At 47.7% G+C, this 21,093-nt stretch overlaps 9 protein-coding genes across 9 annotated transcripts; 5 read left to right on the forward strand and 4 right to left on the reverse strand.

Annotated features, from left to right (window-relative positions):
• Positions 1-1,062: 1,062 nt before the first annotated feature.
• rho2 (uncharacterized protein) lies at positions 1,063-2,010 on the forward strand (the record flags this gene model as incomplete). The annotated part of the gene is made up of 4 exons (XM_057256848.1): positions 1,063-1,097; positions 1,259-1,337; positions 1,475-1,666; positions 1,723-2,010. The coding sequence occupies 4 exons, from the start codon at positions 1,063-1,065 to the stop codon at positions 2,008-2,010; spliced, it is 594 nt and encodes a 197-aa protein (XP_057104306.1).
• A 729-nt stretch (positions 2,011-2,739) lies between these two features.
• Positions 2,740-3,438, reverse strand: N7479_009156 (mitochondrial 54S ribosomal protein mL40; the record flags this gene model as incomplete). The annotated part of the gene is made up of 2 exons (XM_057256849.1): positions 2,740-3,083; positions 3,210-3,438. The coding sequence occupies 2 exons, from the start codon at positions 3,436-3,438 to the stop codon at positions 2,740-2,742; spliced, it is 573 nt and encodes a 190-aa protein (XP_057104307.1).
• Positions 3,439-3,947: 509 nt separating this feature from the next.
• Positions 3,948-5,423, reverse strand: N7479_009157 (RING finger domain protein; the record flags this gene model as incomplete). The annotated part of the gene is made up of 1 exon (XM_057256850.1): positions 3,948-5,423. The coding sequence occupies one exon, from the start codon at positions 5,421-5,423 to the stop codon at positions 3,948-3,950; it is 1,476 nt and encodes a 491-aa protein (XP_057104308.1).
• An 837-nt stretch (positions 5,424-6,260) lies between these two features.
• Positions 6,261-9,186, reverse strand: N7479_009158 (Aim21 family protein; the record flags this gene model as incomplete). The annotated part of the gene is made up of 2 exons (XM_057256851.1): positions 6,261-8,212; positions 8,265-9,186. 2 exons carry the CDS (start codon positions 9,184-9,186, stop codon positions 6,261-6,263), a joined length of 2,874 nt encoding a protein of 957 aa, XP_057104309.1.
• Positions 9,187-11,282: 2,096 nt separating this feature from the next.
• N7479_009159 (Tvp18 family protein) lies at positions 11,283-12,027 on the reverse strand (the record flags this gene model as incomplete). The annotated part of the gene is made up of 4 exons (XM_057256852.1): positions 11,283-11,583; positions 11,636-11,731; positions 11,914-11,929; positions 11,991-12,027. 4 exons carry the CDS (start codon positions 12,025-12,027, stop codon positions 11,283-11,285), a joined length of 450 nt encoding a protein of 149 aa, XP_057104310.1.
• Positions 12,028-13,132: 1,105 nt separating this feature from the next.
• On the forward strand, positions 13,133-13,452 carry N7479_009160 (uncharacterized protein; the record flags this gene model as incomplete). The annotated part of the gene is made up of 3 exons (XM_057256853.1): positions 13,133-13,303; positions 13,328-13,399; positions 13,426-13,452. The coding sequence occupies 3 exons, from the start codon at positions 13,133-13,135 to the stop codon at positions 13,450-13,452; spliced, it is 270 nt and encodes an 89-aa protein (XP_057104311.1).
• A 900-nt stretch (positions 13,453-14,352) lies between these two features.
• Positions 14,353-16,392, forward strand: N7479_009161 (allantoate permease family MFS transporter; the record flags this gene model as incomplete). Its single annotated transcript, XM_057256854.1, has 9 exons — positions 14,353-14,668; positions 14,737-14,852; positions 14,917-14,983; positions 15,059-15,198; positions 15,259-15,535; positions 15,590-15,690; positions 15,744-15,933; positions 15,999-16,112; positions 16,172-16,392. 9 exons carry the CDS (start codon positions 14,353-14,355, stop codon positions 16,390-16,392), a joined length of 1,542 nt encoding a protein of 513 aa, XP_057104312.1.
• A 1,514-nt stretch (positions 16,393-17,906) lies between these two features.
• On the forward strand, positions 17,907-18,249 carry N7479_009162 (uncharacterized protein; the record flags this gene model as incomplete). Its single annotated transcript, XM_057256855.1, has 2 exons — positions 17,907-17,950; positions 18,030-18,249. 2 exons carry the CDS (start codon positions 17,907-17,909, stop codon positions 18,247-18,249), a joined length of 264 nt encoding a protein of 87 aa, XP_057104313.1.
• Positions 18,250-19,875: 1,626 nt separating this feature from the next.
• N7479_009163 (3-hydroxyacyl-CoA dehydrogenase family protein) lies at positions 19,876-20,730 on the forward strand (the record flags this gene model as incomplete). Its single annotated transcript, XM_057256856.1, has 1 exon — positions 19,876-20,730. One exon carries the CDS (start codon positions 19,876-19,878, stop codon positions 20,728-20,730), a length of 855 nt encoding a protein of 284 aa, XP_057104314.1.
• Positions 20,731-21,093: the final 363 nt, after the last annotated feature.

Raw genomic sequence — 21,093 nt, forward strand, 5'->3', positions numbered from 1 at the left:
AACAAGATATCAAAGCTGAATGAGCGCCGAGGCAAGAGGTACGGCTGATCGAAACGCGAATGAATGGATGGAGTGATGGGCTTTCCAGCCTTCTGGCTGGCTGTCGTGCCGCCGCAACGGGATAGCCGCCGCAAGCGAGCTGATGCCTGAATTGTCAGGCTCTAATCCCGAATTGTATGCTTTGGTCGGTAGTCTCTTGATTGTTGAAAAATATTTTAAACTATCCACTGTAGTAAGTTTAAATTCTCAGCTAGTAGCTCTCCAGCCAAGTTATGATCCCTTGGTTACAAGACCAAACAGGGCTACATCCCACTGCTTTCATGTTGATCGCTACATTGTTATGAGTCACATGATTATTGATATGTCCGCCTTTGATCTGCCAGCAATAACCCCCCTACATTAGGCGGTGGGTTGGAAATGGACAAGGGGAAACAAAGTATGAGCGCTCTGATCCACCGAGCTGTGTGAGACACGGAGACCGCTAATTAAAAATATCTCCCCAAACTGATAAAAAATAGAGGGAAAAAAAAAGGGTCCCCATAGGATGATCGGACGTCAAAGATACCCATCTACCTAGTCCCTTCATAGTCAAACTCGGCGTAAGAATAAATCTCCGCTTGGACAATTGTAAGCGCCTTCTTCCCCTTCATCTTATCTCCAGGGCTTACTCTTCAGCTTCAGCCTGTCTTTTTTTTGTTTCTCTCTGAAGCCTCCACTCACTTTCTACCCTTCTCCTCACTCTTTAAACCTATCATTTTGAGGTTGCCTAGGGATTCTCGTGTCTACGTCAAACCCCATTGGCCTCAGCCGCAGCGCGACCTTTTCCCCCTCCCTAAACAACTCACGTCACTTGGGTGCATCTTCAGGTCACCCATTCATATCTCTCTGTAAACCTTTTGGGCACTATCTACCCAGGGCCGGACTTTCCTTACTTATCCGTGTCGACAATTCTCGTAATCAGTTGAATCTGACTCGGAAGTCCGCGTCATCTCGTTGATCCACAATATCCTCCGCTCGCCCTCATTACCCTTGTGTATCACGAAAGGGTTTACAGCTCTGATAATGTCGCAACAGCAGGATGATAATGTCATGCGAAGGTATGTGCAGCCCATTTTGACGTGGTGTCTTACATCCACGCTGTATGGCAAGGAGATTATGCAAGCCGATTGCAATTCCCGGCCTAGCCCTTCCGATACCATTGCCAGTGGGATTCAAGGCAGAATGGTGTTCGCGTATACTAATTTGAAGCTCCTGATAGGAAGCTTGTCATCATTGGCGATGGTGCTTGTGGAAAAACCAGTTTGCTCAGCGTCTTCACCCTCGGGTACTTTCCAACTGTGAGTTTAGTCATTAGGCCCCTAGAAGAAGCCCCTAGATGCAAGTGGCTAATACGTCCTTATATCGCAGCACTATGTTAGTACTATCGACCTCGATATATGCCCCCCAAATCACAAGTCTAACATTTCCCCGCTAGGTACCGACGGTATTTGAAAACTACGTGACGGATTGCCGCGTCGATGGCCGCTCAGTCCAATTGGCTCTATGGGATACAGCAGGACAGGAAGACTATGAGCGCTTGCGACCATTGGCTTACTCGAAAGCCCACGTGCTCCTGATTGGCTTCGCTGTGGATACTCCGGATTCGTTGGAGAACGTGAAACACAAGGTTCGTCTCAGATGAATTCAAGACTCGGGGGGCAGTGGTACTGATATGCGTTATAGTGGATCGACGAAGCAAACGAGCGATGTCCTGGTGTGCCGATCCTTTTGGTTGGATTAAAGAAAGATCTTCGTGAAGACCCATTAGCGATTGAAGAAATGCGCAAGAAGTCACTCAAGTTTGTGACGACAAAAGAGGGCAGTGATATCGCAGCGTCGATTGGAGCCCGCAAATATCTTGAATGCTCGTCCCTGACGGGCGAAGGTGTCGACGATGTATTCGAGGCAGCTACCCGTGCTGCATTGCTCACGTTTGACAAACGGAAATCGTCTTGCTGCGTGGTTATCTGATGATGCAATTTGGGACGTGCAAAACGCCAACTCTTTCTCTGCCAGCGCTCGGTTTTTCTGTTGACTTGGAACTTGATTGATACAATTTGGTGTAAACCATGACCTCAATCGACACTCCGTTGTATCATGCATCACTGGTGTTTGGGAGGTTCTTTTGCTAACCCGGTCGATTGATCTGGGTACGATGTCTGCTTTCCGGCTATTTTTGGCCGTGCCTTTTCCCTCGCAGGTATTTTTTTTTTCTCTTTTTTCCACGTCTTTCCTTTTTGCTCAATTGCGTCTCTGTGGCTGATTATTATGCACGTGCAACTCCGGATTCCCTTCCTTCTCACCATTCAATTCCCCGAAGTACATTGCGATCTCACTCATTGTGTTGTCTTTTTTCCATGTAGTAATTCCGGTGCCTTTGTTTTCAGCGCTCATTTCTCATACATTGTGCTCACAACCCGATCAGGGTACCATATAATCAACTATCTCCTTTCGGCAATTCATACCTTGTAGACTCATATTCCCTGTACCTATATATATAGAATTAGAGCATATTGCACAGGAATAGCATACAATTTAAACAAAGTGATATCGAGCCTGAAATGCAAACTATATCAATATAAAAAAAAGAAGTGCATATGTTACATAGCGCCAAAATGATACATATATCCTGGGCCCTCCAGTCCAATGAATCTTCAAACCAACATCAAATCCAACCAGACAACCTATCTCTCAAGACCTCTATTTCCTGACAGGCTTTTTCCAGTCATAGTTCCATCCATCAGAAGGAGGAGTCTCAGTCTGCATGCGAGCATACTCGATAGGGAACATATCAGTGAAGATACCCTTCTTGTTCATCGAGACACGGAACAGCTTGCCACCATCTCCCGCACCAGTGCGCAGCTCCTCGCACGCATCCTGCATGCTCTGGTACTGGCGCATCATCTCGAGTTCGTGCTTACGGCGCTGCTGGGCCTGGAACAATTGCCAGGCGCGGTGGATAGTCCAGTGGCGGAGGTAACGGTTTCGGGAGAAGCGGAGGGGACGGGGGGTGAGAGGGTGGTGAAGGAAGTAACGGATCAAAGCTAAGGGGTTGGAAACATATTGTTAGTTTTTAGGTTCTTTGGGTATAAGACGTGTTTGGTTTGGTTTGAAGGTTAGGGCCTCGGGACTCGGGTGAGACCAGCTCCGTACAGGGGTATGGCACATACTAATGCGCTTGTCAATTACAGGGCCGTTGTTGGCCTTTCTCGCAGCCATTGCGCTTGTCGTTGAGAATGACGCGGATTGCAGGGCTGCTGTGACCGGGCCGGGCTGTTGTGTTTGGCGGTTCAGGGTCTCGTGGCACGCCCGGGAAATTGATGGGCGGACCGGCGCCATTGACATGGGGATCTTGAATACATTCGCGAGAGACGCGAGGGCTGGTGATAAGGACTTCATTGTGATAATTGTCTGTTGAGTGGAAGGAGTGGGAAGGGCTCGATGTAATTGAGTTCTACGGGGAATAATTCCTTGACGGCAGAATCTTGTCCGCCTGTTTAGCCGCGCGCTTGGGTGATATTAGCATTGCCGCTGCATAGCTTCGACGCATTTGTATGTATGTAGCTCATGTTCTATTTAGGGAACGATTGATTTAATTGCCAAATAGCAGGGTTCGGAGGAGTCGAATTTACTTGAAAGAAATAAATTTCTACGTCTGATGACTGGTCAATGAAGCAGAAATTTGATAATAAGTACAGATAAAAAAATTGATACATGGCTTTGAGCAGAGATCATAACTTGGTATTTTTGTCGAATAGAAGAGTAAAATGTTGAGAGTCATCGAAGGCACCAAATGTGCAGTTCCCACCAAAGCCATCAAAGGGAATGCCATGAAACGCCATAGAATGCAATTGACGTGCCGGAGAAAGCAGTCGAGTCGATTGAAACAAGGAATGATTTGTTCAAAGCTATCCAGTGGACCGTTTTGTGGCGTGACGTTTCTTAGCTCGATCGTAATTCAAGACCTTGCGGCGACGGTGTGTTTGGGCTAGCTTCCACCGGCAATAAAGAACCAGTGCATCCTTCAACAGAACGAACATGCACCCGCCAACAACACTGCGACCCCAGCGGGTCTGAAGTAGCCCCAAACGGCCACGATCCATAACTGAGGATGTCCATGACTTGGGCAGAAGACACTTCAACAGGCCACCCATTGACGCTGAGATTGCTGGGAATACGAGTGCCCCGAGTACGATATCAGCAAGATTGCTGGTATCGGCAATGATCTCGTTCTGTCGTCGCCCAAGCCCTAGTGGGTTGTTGTTTTGGGCAGCATCTTGTGCTCCGCCCTCGGCACCTTCCTCTTGCCCGGGAATGGCCTCAAGGTCCGGCTCGTCTTCGCCGATTCCCATTTGCAGCTCAAGATCGATCTCCATCAGAATCTGTCCGTTCCCATTATCACCGAACCGATTGAGACCCTCAGCTTGATCTTGTTGCTGCGCATCATCCAATATCTCTTCCGCCGCGCGGGGCTGTACTTCGGCAATCCATTTCCGTTCCAGGCCACCAAACAGCCGTTCGTAAATCGCTCCATAAAAGCTTTTGACGTATGGCAGGGCGGCAAACGTCATAGCCGGTGTGGGTGGCCACAAGTCGAAGTCGGGTTCCTGCCCCGGGTTATGTGCGGCGAAGAAAAGAACCGGTATAGCGGGAAGAAGGCCTTCGGCATACCGAGTTCGCGAAAATATCAAGACGAGCGGGATAAGCGGCAAGCCGATATTCATCCCGGGATTCCATGGGCCCTCCATAGTCTCCTCCATGATGTGTTTGGCTTCCTCAGTTCCAAAAATGAGGTACATTGAGTAAACTCCATGCGCGCAGCACCCGGCCCACACAGTTCCGGCCACTGTAAACATCATGCCAGGAAGAACTAATCGGCCTGCGACGCGCTCGGCCAGTCGCATCATATCGACTACATAGCTCCGTGGGCGAGTGACCACAATTTCGGTCTTGCACTGAGGGCACATCATTGTTACGCCACCAGCGGTGCTTTTGCGTGATCGAGGATTTTCCATGTCGGCAAGCCAGTCGAGCAGACATGCCTCGTGGGCTGTTAGGGCACAAGGGCAAGGCGACCGCCATTCTTGATTCAGTGGCGAATCCTCTGTTTCATCTGTATAGCAAATCCAGCATTTACGCGGCTCATCTCCATCTGAGGAATGAGAGGGTTTCGATGATTGACTAAGTGGTTGGCTGGAAATATCTGATCCGTGACTCGGGGTCGATACGCTCTTATCCAAGAAAACGGTTTCGGTATCCTCCATCGACTCATTCTGAGGTGAGACGCTCTCTTGGGAGATGATATTTTCATCAGAGTTGGTGGATGTGGTACCATCGAATGATCTGGCTCTGCCTGCTGCAGAGTATCCCGGGACGGACGCCATCGTAGTGGGGACAAGGTATGCAAGTCAGGGCCGATGAGAAATGTAGAGAGATGGTGCGATAATGATCTAAATCGGGCTCGATAAGAGACAAAGTATGGGGTTCAGCATCTTCTGAGTAGAGAGATGAACCACGTAATCAGACGAAGCAAACAAATGTCTCGAATTTTCCCCCCAGAGCACAAGAACAGAGGAGCTCCATTCCGCTAGGTGAAGGTCGGGGTCTCTTCTGTGAGCCGCGGCTGTCAAAGGCGGTCACGTGAGGGGCAATCACGTCACATTGGCCATTATCCGGAGATGGTGAATGGTCAGACATCTATATATGTGACCTGCTTCCGAATGCGTTTTAGTTTATTGTACAGGTACATACCTACATATGTAGATGCACTCACTCCTGATCAATGTTTGTCTTTTATACACTTATGCCTGAGAGATCAGGCATTTAGTCGATATGGGAGCCTATGTACGTAGTTATGATAGATACAGGAGGGTCCATATTTCACTTGGGCAGTATGGGAATAATCCAACTCCTTCCAAGGTGCTTGCTCTGTGTATTTGTAGTAGTCTATGTAAGTTCGAGGCTGGGGCGGTAATATTTTACTCGGTGATTTATAGAAGGGCAGACCTACATACCTAGCTGGGTCCTGATTCTGGACTTTGTAATCCCTCAATTTGGTAACTACAAAACACTACTGTCATCTACATGGAAGGATAAAAACAAATCATCCATTAAAGCAGAAAAGAATAAGGTGTGATCTGAAGATCTGACGATCTGGTGATCAGGTGTCGGACATAAGCGACATCATAGAAAAGCGAGGGGCAACCCATCCACACACCAAACTACTGTTCAGGTTGAATGTTACCATCAGACTTTCTCTTGACATCAGCAGCTGACGCAGCCAGGTCTTCCAGGGCATCTTCCAGTTTAGCGGGAGCCGAGACGGATTCAGCCATCGCCGCAGTAACGGGTGCGGGCTCAGAAACAGGCTCAGAAACAGGCTCAGAGGGCTTTGTCACGATCACGTCGTCTTTCTCCTCATGCTTGTCAGCAGACTCGGTTGCTACCGGGGACGTCTCAGCTGGTTCCGAGATCTCTGCTGGGGTCTGTACAGGCTGAACATCTGCTGTTGTGGTTTTGGTAGAGGTCACGTCCTCAGCAACGGGTAATCCAGGTGTTGGGTCCACAGATTCACCGGCAGTATTCTTGGCGATTGGAGGGGCCATTGACTGTTCAGGTTCAGCAGGCACCGATGGTTCTTCCACTGCAACGGGAGCAACAGGAGGCTTCTCCTCGTTGTCACTAGTCCCAACAACCAGGTTGCCATCCTCGCCGACTTGCCAAATATTCAAAGATTCTGTGATCTTGATCTCTGGAATAGTGGGGAGTCTTGATGTAGTTTTCTCGGCTGGCTTTCGTCGTGCTGGGCCACGGGCTCTTCCCTTGCGAGCATCGCTCAGAGGCTGCTTCTCAGCAGGCGGCTCGGGCTCCTTTTGTTGAGGCTTGGGCTGTTGTGGACCCAGCTGCAGACGTGAATTCAGATCAGTGAGGAAGCCCGCCTTCATGGCTGCGATCTTGCTTCCACCGGGACGAACGGGGATTGCGGGCTTAGCCTTGACTGCAGGGGCGCTTCTCGGGGCTTCAGCAGTGCTTGCTGGTGTCTGGGAACTGGGCTTAGCGGGACGAGTAGGGACCTGGGGCTTGGGTCTGTCTGGGATTGATGGTGGTTGGCGCTTTTCGCTCGGTGAGGTAGACTGAGCGTGTCGCTGCGGGCGTGGGGGAATTCCAGGCCTGGAAGGTACTTCTGGACTTTTCAATTCTTCTTTGGCGGGCTCAACTGTGGTCACCAGCTGGTGACTATCGGGAGCATCTTCCCAAATATCTCTACTAGGGAAACGCTGTTTGAAAGTGTCTGGTCGCACGGGAGCCTTTTCTCTGACACTCTCGCCTTCAAGGATATGGGAAGCCACCTGATGTGAGTCGAGTTTCGTGTTCTGCATCTTGCGTGAGACCTCTTGCTCGGGTGTTTCGAAAATTTCGGAAGAGTCGCGCTTAGGTAGATCTGGGGTCGTGACGGTAGCCTGAAGCTGCAGACTGTTCGGAGTGTCCTCCCAGATATCCTGGCTAGGGAATCTATGCTTGAGTGTATCAGGCCTTTTCTTGAAGCGATCCGCAGCTGACTCTTTCTTAGCATCCTCTTCAGGGAACAACGGTTCATACTCCTCGACGTCTTCAAGCGGTGTATGCGCATCCTCACGCGAGTCATAGCGGGTCAGCGCCGGGAATTGGCCTTGCGCGCTTGCTGATCGACTGTTGGAACGACTGTGCGTGACACTAGGAGTGCGACTGCGGCCTTCATCCTCAAAACTTGCCCGACGATCAAATGTCGGCGAGACAGCGGGATGTAAGTACGCCGACTCAGGGCGCACTTCATCAGCAGCCAAAATTGGCTCATCATCCTCCACGGCATTCTCATATGTCGACTCATTCTCTTCTGTCGCCGGGGTCGGGGCAAATCCGTCTGGGTGGTGCAAAGGATGCATCGGATCATCCACATGGATCACGCCACCCTCACGTTGACTGTGCGAACTGGATCTACGGTGACGCAGGTTTGCGGTGGGTTTCGTCTGCGTAGCTTCTGAAGGGAAGCTCATCTGTCGAAGTGGCGACTCAACAGCTGGCTGGCTTTCGATTCGAGCGTCAGGAGGGGGAGAAGCAATGAGATGTATGTACTCGTCGGACGCTATGTACCCGACTTCCTCTTCGGGAGTGCCCACAACGGTTGGGGAAGTACCTGGCCACATTATTAGCTTTCAAGCGACAGCGCAATTGCTTCAAATACTCACCAATACCGGAACTGGTATGGGCTGAGCTTCGAACAATCTTGTTCAGATCATCGCTACTCATTGCCCAATCAGGACGTGGAGTTCCGACACCAGGGCCATACTGTCCTTCTTCCTTCACGAATTCATCGGGATGTTTTTCATACCAAGCCTTCTCAAACTTATCGGGATGCTGGATACCATGTCCGTGCAAACCGTAGCTACCAGGGGGCAGGGAGGAGTCCCGAGCGCTACGAGTGCGGTTGTGGTTACGACTCGACCGCTGCAAGCCTTGTTCGAGGTATGGGCTGGGGGATGGTGCCTGGACGTCACCGGCATTGGGGTACATGGGCACGCGGAACCCCTGTTCCTCTCCGAGGAGGGCAGAGTGCCGACGCTCATTGGATGCAGTTGAGGATTCGGCGCGCGAGCCGCTGGTTCGGGAATTTAACGAACGACTTGAGCGTTCCTGTTCCTCTCGAGCAGGCGAAACGCCACGGCCCAGTCCGGCTGCGGCAGCCTGCCGGGAATCAGTACGGGTGACAGTCTGGACTTTTGCTTCAGCACTTGATGTCGGTAATGAAGGTCTCGGTGCATGGATCTTAAGATCACTGCTAACGTTGCGAGTCTCAGCGGGTGTCTGGTGTCGGCCATCCGACATGTTTCCTGGATCAAGATCCGCATATTCAATACCCTCCTCGCCAAGAGATGGTATCGTGACGCTGGGGGGACGTGGAGGCAGATCATTCGAAACGGTGCGACTCATATTAGGACCGGTCCATTCATTGAATGGGGAAGGCGCATAGCTATCACGCATGGGCGAAACCGAACGATCATTGCGGCGGTTGCCGGGGCGTGGCGGTATCTTGGGCATTTCTAACGACGATGTCGGTCGTGGAGATCGAGCCGGTCGTGGAGGGATGACCGGAGCAGTTTGCGTTGACATGATGAAGTTCTGGGAGCTGTTAACAAGTCAGCGGCAGCTCAACCGGAAACCCCACGGATACGCTTGGCCCCGTGCGGGCTAGAAAACAATGGATACATGGCCCCAACCAACATGCAGGGATCACTGCAACCAAGAGCCAATACTATGGATATGCATCAAATTGATGCAAGACTCTTGAGAGCAGATGACCTATGCAACCTATGCAACCTATGCAACCCATAACAAGCATGCAGAATGATTTGCTTACCCAGATATGAAGAGAAACAATTTTAGTCCAATTGGAACAAGCGGTCAAAATGCACAATCAAAACAGTTAAGAACTGCAGAAGCAGATATTGAAGCAATTCCGAAACTGAGTTTTGGGGAAGAGAGATGATGTATGTTCTTTCTGCCACCTGGGCTGGGCACGCCTGACGTGCTCTGACCGCAAGAGATAGTGCACGTATTGTACTAATACTGTATTATTACATGTTATATAGGAGCCAACTACAGCGATGCATTACATCTAATGCCCCCGCCGATGAGATCAGTAAAGAGCCTTGATTTTTCAAATTCTGAATCTTTGAGGCATTTTTTTATTATACTTTGAATCCTGCAGATGTCTCATCTTAGTGGTTAATATTGGTCTTGAAATAATGCCTCGTTTCTGTAGTATTACAATATGTAGGTTACCCGCAGTGGCTAGACCGTCTCTTTTAAGATCGAGATGTACATGTCCCCTATATTGTGCACAACTAAAGATAATGAGTTCTCCTGAGATCGGTATATTTTAGGGACAGGGTATAGAGTCTAGAACTTGATATCGGAGTTGTTCTTTGACGTTTTTCTTTAGATAAGATGATTTCTCTGTGGTTGGATTGGCTGGTCAGACCGAGGCGGTGAACTGTCAGGGTTCTCCGCATTGCATCATCGTTGGTTATCTACAACTCTACTACAACATAACTCTACATATACAAGTTTATTGTAATCTCACAGAACATTCTTGACATTTATGCTAGGGAGCTCCCACTCCCTAGGTATCTCCTTTATCAATGTTGTGATTCCTCTCAACTCACTAGTATACATCTGTTCAACGTTGAGATCCACTCTAACCGAAACAGCAATAATACCCGCTACATATTGATCACCAGGGCTAAAAGAAATTTTGCGGGGTAACATGACCTGTGACCAAGTTTTCAATGTCGATTGGATCATTTGCGCCACGTTCCTGGGCTCAGCTGTCGATATCTATAATTCAATCTGGAATGGTGGCTTGTCTTGCGCAGGGCAAGCTGGACAGATTGCTGCCCAGCCCAGCTGGAAACGGTCCGAGGTTGTCAGCCTACGGATTACGAAAACTGTGACATATAGAGTGCATGTTCATACAATGTACAACATACGTGGTCTCGGATCGGCCCATATCTAGCATTCAAGGCTATATAGTGTGAGCAAATACATTCCCACTTGGTCCTATTGGTCGATCTCTTTTAGGGCCAAGTACAAAGTAGGTATAAATGAATGTACTTCCAACCATATAGGTATTAGCCTTGAACGAAGTATCACCCACACGAGACCTATCTATGCTGCTACCTAATGGGCCTGCGTGTTGTCAGCCTAGGCCAAGTGTCCGAGTCGATGCCTACAGAAACAAGCGTCCACGTGGATCCAAATAGCTCCCGCTTCAACAAATCTACAATTGTATATAGCTGAATGTATACAGAGTCTAGTCTGATATTCTGGTTGAATTAAGCTTGGTCAATGAATCCACCCTTTATGATAAAAATCAGACCACCTATTATGGTGGACGCAGTCCACAAAAAAAATAGAACGAAAGCCACGGATATCTGCTGTAGGAACGGTCATCAACTTGGAAAACAGACATGTCCAGCAGGATCATCCGGAGCCAAACCGAGACATACAAGTACAGGAGCATAAAAACACAAAACTATTTCATGGCGCATTCCAATGCACACTGCCCGAATGGCATTTTATCTTTGCACCGTCTGCATCGAGCATCTCGTCGTGTCACCCAACCCTCCAATCACCAGGATTAATCCCAATATGCGTCTATCTGATATAGACAAAAGCAGGAACAGCTTAGCGTAAACGTCATGCCATCAGACAATCATCTGTGCAACTCCCTGACCACCTAGGGTCTTGCTACCAACAAAGTCTTGCTTCATCACGGCTGCGAGAGCATAGAACACAGCGGCGATGAGAAGGAAGACGGCACCAGCAATCAAGCTAGAAGCCCGTTCAGCAAGACTGATAAGTTGAACACCACCAAGGACGGCGTAGATGAGGGCGCGCATCCAGCAGGTCGTAAAGCGGCGGATAAAGGTATCGAATTTGGAGGATGTGGGACAAATTCGGAGGAGGAAGGGTACTTCAATGAAGAGAATGACGAATGCCGAAGCACTGGGGCTGGTTAGGTTTCGCAATAAATTAGCGGGAAATGAATGCGCCTCACATGCTGATGATACTGATGATAATCAGAACCACGTTGAAGGAAAAGATGTTCGCAATTCCTAGCGCAAGGCAAAGAATAATACACAGCACACCCGTCCTAGATGTTTCGTTAGACCAATCCCTTCATATGCGAAGCTAGTTTTCGAGAGAGCTTGAAGGGCCACTACACGAGGTAGCAAACACCATCTGATCATTCAATCAAAATGATCAGTGCTCTCCTGCGACAGTATTCAGGCTTGTGAAAGCACAGGGTGTTGCAAGGCAACGTGGTACACTAACCATTGTCCATAGATGCCTAGAAAAGGCCAGCAAGGTTAGCATATTGAGATACATCGTTGCAGAATCCGGGTACTTACTAAAATTTCGCGACCGAAGCTCCTCGCCCAGCGACATGGTGGGCACTAAAAAGAATTTAAGGGGAAATAAAAGCCGATGATCAAAGATGGAGGATTCACGGATGATCAGAGGTGTCAGAGGGTCCGGCAAAGTGTACACGCGGCTGATTATCCAGGGCGGTCAAAGGATCGAAACAAAACAAAACAAAACGGGCAACAACGATCAATATTGCTCCAGTAGCAATGGAGTGAATGGCAGATCTTTGTTGTAGGTCTTTGTTGTAGGCCGGGATATAACTACTTGATCTTCAGTTGCGCAGTGTTTCAAATGCTAATATTGCTTTTGTTAAGATCTTCGAGGTTGTCTTCCCAACCAAGTCAATTCCACCCCTATCACCAGGCAGACGCCAATAGCCAAGGCCCCATTATAGTCAAGCAGAGATTTCCACTTAGTCTAGCACATAACAGACTCACAGCCTATTTTGGAATTTTTGAAAGAATCTGGTAAAAGAACCAACTAAGCGGTGATCCCCATATAAACTATGTATGAACTCACCATGCAACATCTTGACTTATGTGTTTGGCTATAACATTTTCGAAGCCAGCTTCTTTTTGTATGTATATGTTGAAAAAGCAGAGGGAGCATAGCTGATTCTCTATAAAGCAAGCGAGATTAGTTCTCTCTATATATCACTAGCCTTGAAAGATCAGCATGCTGGTAGGCAGGTGGGTAAGTAAAAAGATGAAAGCCTAAGAAATAAATAGTCAGACAAGCCTGCGGAGGCTTGCGAGCCATATAGATCATGAGGACCTTTCTAGATGTCGTTGCACAGGGTTTGGTATATTATATGGCCATTGACCTCGGTGAACATATATATCTTCGGCCACCGTATACTCTCGTATATTTCCACGCGAACATATTCTGCATACTATGAGTTCAATGTCCAATCCAAGGCTTCAATTGGTTCTACATGAGTGGTTGTGGTATACTCTAGGGTTAAACAAGCATACTTCGGTAGCACAACGGCAACTCAACCACTAAACCTGAATATATATAACGACCACAAGCTGCCACCTTTTGGATTCTGTTTCCCAATATTTGAACTACGAACTTGAATTGATATTAACTTGTGCTTCAGCGACCCTTTCCTTTCCAAAACACAATGTATCTCGCCATCTCACCAGCCCTAGCCCTGCTCTTTCTGCAAGTCCAAGCCCTACCGACAAACAAGACTCTCGAAAACTTCGTGACCCCCACATTCATTCCTATTCCTTCGGGCCCGAATTATAAGCTTTGTACCCAGGGCTGCTGGCCCGCTGCTCTCCTCTGCTCGGTATGTATATATATTACTATCTAGTTTGACAATTGTTTCCCATCGCCGGAAAAAGTCACACCCACCAACCATCAGCAGAGCCCTTCAAATGCGAGTGTATGTGACCCCGTCATTTTTACCAGCCCTCTTCTCGAGTGGTATACACGTAGAGAGTTTGGTGCCATTAGCCTTGGATGCACTATTGTGCCTTCTGCCCAGCCGGATTGCTGGAGATGTTGCCTCGATATTAGTCCTGTTTTTTAGGGCATATGTGGGCCTAGACCAAGGTTGGAACAGAACTAGAACAAAGTGGTTCATGGGGATCAATCGAGAGGTCCATAATGCCTCGGTAGTCTCATTCCTTTGAGGGGTAGGACGGCTATACGGCCTTCGCAGTGTCTTTTACCTCATATATTCCGAACTTTGTTACTGGCATCCAAAATTTATAGGCATTGAATTTAAGCCACATATACAGTTGGCATGTGGGATGTGGCGTTGGTCACATGCGAGCATAGAACATGTAGTAGCTTTCTGTTTGGCTGGATCCTTATCAAGACATGATCTATCAGATCGTTTTCCCTCTCCTAATAATGATGTGAATATGTTCAATATTTTGAATGTTTCTATGCATGCTGTAATATCATATTGAGCCAACTGGGTGTTCAGATCATAAAAGTTTAGCATTCCATGAGCCGTGTCGCAAGTAACCGGAAAAGTTCCTATCTACTATACTCCCTACATATGTACATACTACAGTCCTTCCTTGGTCTAACATGCTATGTGACCCCTTAAGTCCCCGGTGAAAGTCTTCGGCATCAATAACCCAACTTGGCACTCGATATTAGGGTTGATTAATAGTGTTTACCTTGATTATTAACGCCAAATAAATCAGCGAGGCTTATCAATGTACGGTCCCAATATGTAATACCCCTCATGCCAAGGGATGATCTCCCCAGTTTTCGGAGTCACTCCGGGTCACTAAGCTTTTGAAAGGGTTAAAGTATTAATACTCGCGGAATGGGGTCCGCTCTTGCTGATTCTCTTTTCCTCCCATATTTCTTTTGCCTGCTATGGTTGATTCAAAGGATACACTGGAGAAGCCCTCCCTACAACAATTCGAGGATGCATCTGTCCAAAATTCCCCATATGGCTCCGATCTCAAGGAAGATGGGCTAGTCGCAGATGCGGAAGCCTCCAGCCTCGGCCTACCGACCTTCGAGGGAGTTGATGAAAATGCTGTCCTTCGGAAGATGGACATCCGTCTCATTCCCATGCTGAGCATGCTATATCTGTTGGCCTTCTTGGACCGCGGGAATATTGGCAATGCAAAGATAGAGGGACTTGTTGACGATCTCAATATGACAGGACCTCAATACAACTGGACTTGTATGGTGTATCCCTTCACTTGCTTGTTTTCACAAAAGCATGGCCAATTGACACATGTTTATGGGTAGTGACCGTTTTCTTCTTTACCTACTGCGTATTTGAATTGCCAAGCAATCTGCTCCTGAAGAAACTAAGACCCTCAAGATGGCTTCCCTTGATCATGGTCGCTTGGGGAATTGTTATGGTAATCGCGCATTTTATATGAAGTTGTTTCAAGTATCATTTAATAACGGAGATATTTCAAACAGACCTTGATGGGAGTTGTCAATAATTACGGTGGACTACTCGCAACTCGTCTGTGTTTGGGCGTCGCAGGTATGTTGATGTCTGCCCCCTCTCGACCTGCGCATTGTTCTCGTCAAGGCTAATAATTGCAATGAAACAAAATAGAAGCTGGTTTGTATCCAGGTGTGGCATACTACATTACACTCTGGTATCCACGCCATCGAGCACAATTCAGACAAGCTCTCTTTTTCAGCGCCGCCAGTATTGCAGGTGCATTCTCTGGGCTTCTTGCCTACGGTATTGCTGTAGGTAATCTGCTCGCCGACAGCAATGGAAATTTTACTAATGTATCTCGAAATTCCTAGAAAATGGACGGCGTGGGCGGCTATGCTGGCTGGAGATGGATTTTCATTCTTGAGGGTCTTCTCACGGTTATTGTGGCACTGATAGCCCCATTTGCGATTCATGACTCCCCGGAAACTGCCACATTTTTAACTGAAGAAGAGCGTCGATTTGTGATACACAGTTTGCGCATTCAAAACTCGGTAGACTCGCGTGAAATTGATCAAACAAATGACAAGTTCGAAATGCGCTATGTCATAGAAGCTTTCACTGACTGGCAGATGTGGTTGGGTCTATTTAGTAAGTGCTACTTGTTTCTGGATATTAATGTATAGTTGACTGATCCGTGCAAAGTGTATTGGGGTATCACCTGTCCGCTATACGGCATTTCTCTTTTCCTTCCCTCGATCATCAAAGACCTAGGTTATACGTCTTCGACCGCTCAGCTCCTTACCGTAAGCTCTTATGCTACTCCTTATTGAAGCGGAAATTGACATCATCATATTAGGTACCAATTTATATCACTGCAGCATTTGTGGCTGTTATTGCAGCGTGGATATCAGATAGACGCAAAGAGCGATCCCCGTTCATTCTCTTTTTCATGGGTATGATTGGAATCGGCTTTATTATCTGTCTCGCATCTACTGGGCGCGGAGTTCCAGGTGTTATGTACTTTGGTATTTTCGTAGCGGTCGTTGGTAAGCGCATCAAAACTACAACCCCCGCATATTTATATTCCCTAACTAACACAAATACCAAAAAGGAATCTATCCAGCATTCCCCGGAAATGTCACATGGCTCAGTGTCAACATGGCGGGCGACTACAAGCGAGCCGCCGGTATGGCGATTTACATTGGACTAGGAAATCTGGCAGGAGGTAAGGATTGTGCATCGATTAGGAGTATGAGATTCAAACTAATGGTCCTTGCTCAACAGCTATGGCCTCAAACTTTTACCGCGCTCAAGATGCGCCAAAATACATCCTTGGCCACTCCCTCGAACTTGGTTTCGTTGTCGGGGGTATGATAGCGACTGTCGCTCTGCGTCTGGCGTACCAGCGTATTAACAAAAAGCGGGATGCTATGGATCCTTCAGAGTATCCTGAGAATCCCGACTCGCTGGGTGATCGCTCTCCGCTATTCAGGTACATGCTTTGAGGTAAATGCGAGAGCTGATGATTGAATGATAGAGATTGAACGCGCTTATTTTCGGTATTCCCCTTATAAAGACATCTTTCTCCCTCACCTTCTATATACATACACATAAATAGTAGAAACTGCTTTCCCATGTCTACGTTCCATATCGTGGATTTTATCGCAACAGAAGTAGAATTATACATGCATATAAGGTGTAGAATCGGAGTATTAATGTGTCTGATCTGATCAATGTTGTATGTACAAAGTGCAGGTATCTGCTGGCTACTATTGCATGGGGGGTTTGCTAGAACGGTACTGAAATTTCAGGCAGAGGAGAAGTGTGAGCATCAATCTCCAAATCCTGTCCAGGTGTGAATCACAACGCTGTTGCTCCATTTCTCTTTTTTCAACTTCCACTTGTATTACCGTTTCCTTTTTCCTTCTTCAACTATGTATAAATCTTCTCTCTATCAGAACTATATTTATATAGTCACTATACTGTTCCGATTTTATAGTTCCGATATTAGTTTCCCGGATCCATCTTCCATCATCATTTATTTTGACGTCCCTGGGGCCCTTCCTGGCAATTGGCTGAATACATACATATATAGTAACCAGAGCTCCTTAGAGGCCAATTTAGTCCTCGGAAGGTGCGTTGTCATGCGCAACTTCCTTATTTACATATAAACCTTTCAAGGAAGTACCTGCCACAGAAAGGTCCAAGGTTCTTTCCTTTTCTCACTCAGCTCTTTTCCAAATTTTCCAACCTTTCCAGACTTATTCAACTCTTTTCTTCTCCTTACTAAATCCAGTCCAAAGGGTATTGCCCACCAGACTCGCCATTTCTCTCAACTTAGAGACCCCAAAGCCTGCCGCGATACGGGGAAACCAGCTTCTTCTGGAAGTGGTCTCAAGGTCCTCATCGCAGCCGACTGGGTATTCACCCAAAGTCAAGGTGCGGATCCACGCCAGACTTTTCTTTCAAAGGGCAACAGCTTGAATTGTTGGCTTTGCTGCCACAGAGTGTGACAGTACACTTGTCCTAAAAAATGTCATGAATGCCGTGGATGGCCAATGTCTCATTGATGATCCTTGTGGTTTGTTAGGTCAGAATCTCCTAGATCCCCGATCAAAAAGGCAAAGCAAAGCAACCAACCTCTACGGTGGTACCTCATCAGACCCTTGCAGCTTGCAGTCTAGGGAAGACGCGAAGAGATACTGATTATGGTTGTCCTCGTGTGGGTTGCTACCTACATGTATCTTGGGCCACCTGGCCTTATTTACGGAGTAACGTTAAAACGCTCACCCATCTCGTCATGCTCAGAAGGACATAGGTCGTCGAAATCAAAATTCTAAAGGCAGCGTCTAATTGCAATTTTCCACGCCTTACCGACTCAGACGGGTGACTGCCCAGGGATTGGAATTGAGGTACCACAAAACCAAGCTCATTGTACAATTCTAAAAAGCTCAGCATCTGCTACCTCATTCAATTCCGCCGAAGCCTATAACACATGAGCCATCCAGTCTTATCAAATATGGATGACTATGGAGGTCGCCTAGAGCGGGATTCCTATGTGAAGTAAGTCACAACGCTCTAATAACATTATGATATCTACTGAATGGACTAGTGACCAGTCAAATTTATCCTCTACACAAAGCCTGGCAAGGGTTGGGATCCTTGAAAATAGAAAGCTCCGTCGCCCATACTTTGATGAGGAGCAGCAGATTTTGGTCGCCCTTAGTGCTACCTGTCGTCGCCTGGACCTGACCTCTTGTAGGGTGACTATTTATCGGAGGGCGAAGACAGGAGCACCAGTGCACGACCAGCAATGCCATACATCCATATGGGCAAGCCTCCAAGTGTCATCCGATTGCTAGACTATTCGCTCTGTAACTGCGAGCCTGGTCATGACCCCCCAAAGCACTACAGAAGCATTTATCCGCTAACACACATGATGGTCTATCGGAGGATTCCAGAATATACCCTGGCGGAGTATTGAGGGTGTGATTCTAGTAAAGCACCTTAACAATGAGCGACTGACACACACATACCCGCTAACCATCTTACTTGTTCTGCAGACCAGATGGAAACTTCAACGATTGAGCGGGCAAATATAAGACAGCATATGCGGTTGTAACACACATGAAACAGGAATCAATAGAAATTGGAGGTCTTGCTAGTCTATGGTGTCTATTCACAGGCAGCTGCAACACGGCAGGATGGCTAATAGGTAAAGATGCAGGCTTCTCTCCAAAAAGAAAAAAAAAACATCTCTCCCAGCAGAATCACAACATACAAGGCACGGTCCGCACCCCCCTCTGATGGAACATTGCCTGAATCTGCCTTCGATGGTTCGGCTTGCAACCCGACCTTGAAAAGCTCCGAGAATGGCAGAATCCCGCATGCCCACTGCATAGCTCACTTCAGAATCGAACAACGCTATATCAGTAAAAGGGCAGAAAATTCTGACCAGTAACTCGGCGGGCCCACCCTCGTGCAAGAATTATGGAGGAGGCAACAATTATTATGGCTTCCAGGAAGCTTTGAGCATATGCTGGGTCTCCCTGAGAAGATGCTAGGCCTAAGAGGATGTCGACCGATGAATGCTCGGTGATAGCCTTGCTATGACAAGCCAACCTGCAGCATCATGGCATGGCAATACATGTCTGTGGTAACAAGGAATCCAGTGACCATCTTCCACTGAAAAGATGTGAGCATCTCCTATGACGAATAAGACTCCATCTCAATTCCACTTTCAAAGACCCCGACTTAAGCGGTGCTCAATCGAGTTCCTCACAGCCACACCGATATGGAATAAACCGATTGATGGTGAAATTTGATCTTGAATTGCCGGAGACAGCAGGATGGTCTGCAAGTTTGGGATCGGAAACTGAGTTGCAAGTCGCAAATGTAAGTTGGGGAAGAACAAACACATCTCAAGCTCCTAGCGAGGGAGAGAACGCATGCGGGCGAGGCGTTGAAAGTACCCAAGCGAACCATGACGAGGAGTATAAAAGGACCGGGAGCACCTGGCATAGGAAGATGAAATCCTCCATGACACACAACCTAGCTGGCCCACCATATGGCCAGTAACAACTATAAGGTGGAGCTTTGCCCCCCCCCCCCCCCCAATAGCTAGCTTTGACCAGATAGGAATGGATCATTTTTAGCCAACTTGTACCCGAGTGGGCTATGTTGCTTATTTCTTGCGTTGAAACATTTGCCACATGGTGGCCCAGGTGTGTTTCAACTACCACATTTTGTCCTTGGTTCTTCTTTGGTTTCCTTTTAGCTATCTCTTACTTTAACATAAGCTTCTTCAGCCACTCAGCCACATTGACCCTCAGAGTTAGATCATCACGGGGAAAGACCCGACATTCAATCATCATAGCATCATAGCACCGTATCACACCCTCAACCGTAGTGGCCACAATGATCATCACTCAAGACCCCATCTCACAGGGCCACCTCCTATCTACAAACCCTCCGATATCCAAAGCAAAATGCCCTCAACCCCGTGGACGAAACCCGACACAAGCACCCGCCCCATCGCCATAATCGGCGGCGGCGTGATGGGCCGCCGAATCAGCATGATGTGGATATCCTCGGGCTTCCCCGTAATGCTATGCGAGAGAGTAAGCGAATCAGACAACGCAGTCGGCTACGTCCAAGAACACGAAGCCGAGCAAGCAGCCAAACAAGGCAAAGTCCCCGCCGAGCTGAAAGCCACAACATCGCTACAAGAAGCCGTCAACAATGCATGGATGGTGATCGAAGCAATCCCAGAGAAGCTGCAGATGAAGATCGATATCTTGGCGCAGATCGATAAACTCGCCCCGCCGGACTGCGTAATCGCCAGCAACTCCTCGTCGCTGCGGTCGAGCCAGATGATCGTCAACACGGAGAAGAATTACCGCATCTGCAATGGTCACTACTACATGCCGCCGGACCAGAACTACTACGAGGTGATGTCGTGTGGGCACACTGATCCTGAGATCTTTCCGTTTTTGATGGAGAAGGCTGCGCAGGCTGGTTTTACGCCTGTGCATGCGAAGACTGACTCTACTGGGCTGATATTTAATCGTATTTGGGCGGCGATTAAGCGGGAGGTTTTGCTTGTGATGGCTGAGGGTGTTACTGATGCTCATACCATTGATGAAATGTTTAGAAGTTGGTTCAAGGCTGAGAAGGGGCCTTGCCAGATGATGGATACTGTTGGTTTGGATACTGTGTACAATATTGAGCTTGTGTATACCCAACAACGTAATTTGGATACCACTGCCAGGGATTGGCTGAAGGAGAATTATGTTGACAAGGGCAATCTGGGCGCCAAGGCTGGAAAGGGTTTACTTGGATAGAGATCATTATAGATTGTTTTTAGCAGTTGCAATACAAAAGTGATATAGAAGAAACAATTGAAACTGCAGTTCTGATTAAAGCCGAGAGGTATGATGAGACATGACAAACCGGAATGATTGATGTATTGTGTTGGGTATAATGTAGAATTGCACTCTTGCCCCTGGGATTACAGAACCGATTCACGTCAACTCAGACAAGTCCAATTATAGCATGCCAACAGGCTGCAAATCTTTGTGGACAAACACGATTCGAACCGAATAGGTGATGTACAAGAGGGTCGAAGAAAGGTATAAGGATAGAAGGAAATGACCAAAAGAAGGTGACACAGGGCATGAGGATAGGTTTCGAACGTCCAAGGAAAA

Source organism: Penicillium vulpinum, assembly GCF_028829585.1.
Source record: "Penicillium vulpinum strain IBT 29486 chromosome Unknown utg000004l_segment0_segment0, whole genome shotgun sequence".
Taxonomy (NCBI): domain Eukaryota; kingdom Fungi; phylum Ascomycota; class Eurotiomycetes; order Eurotiales; family Aspergillaceae; genus Penicillium; species Penicillium vulpinum.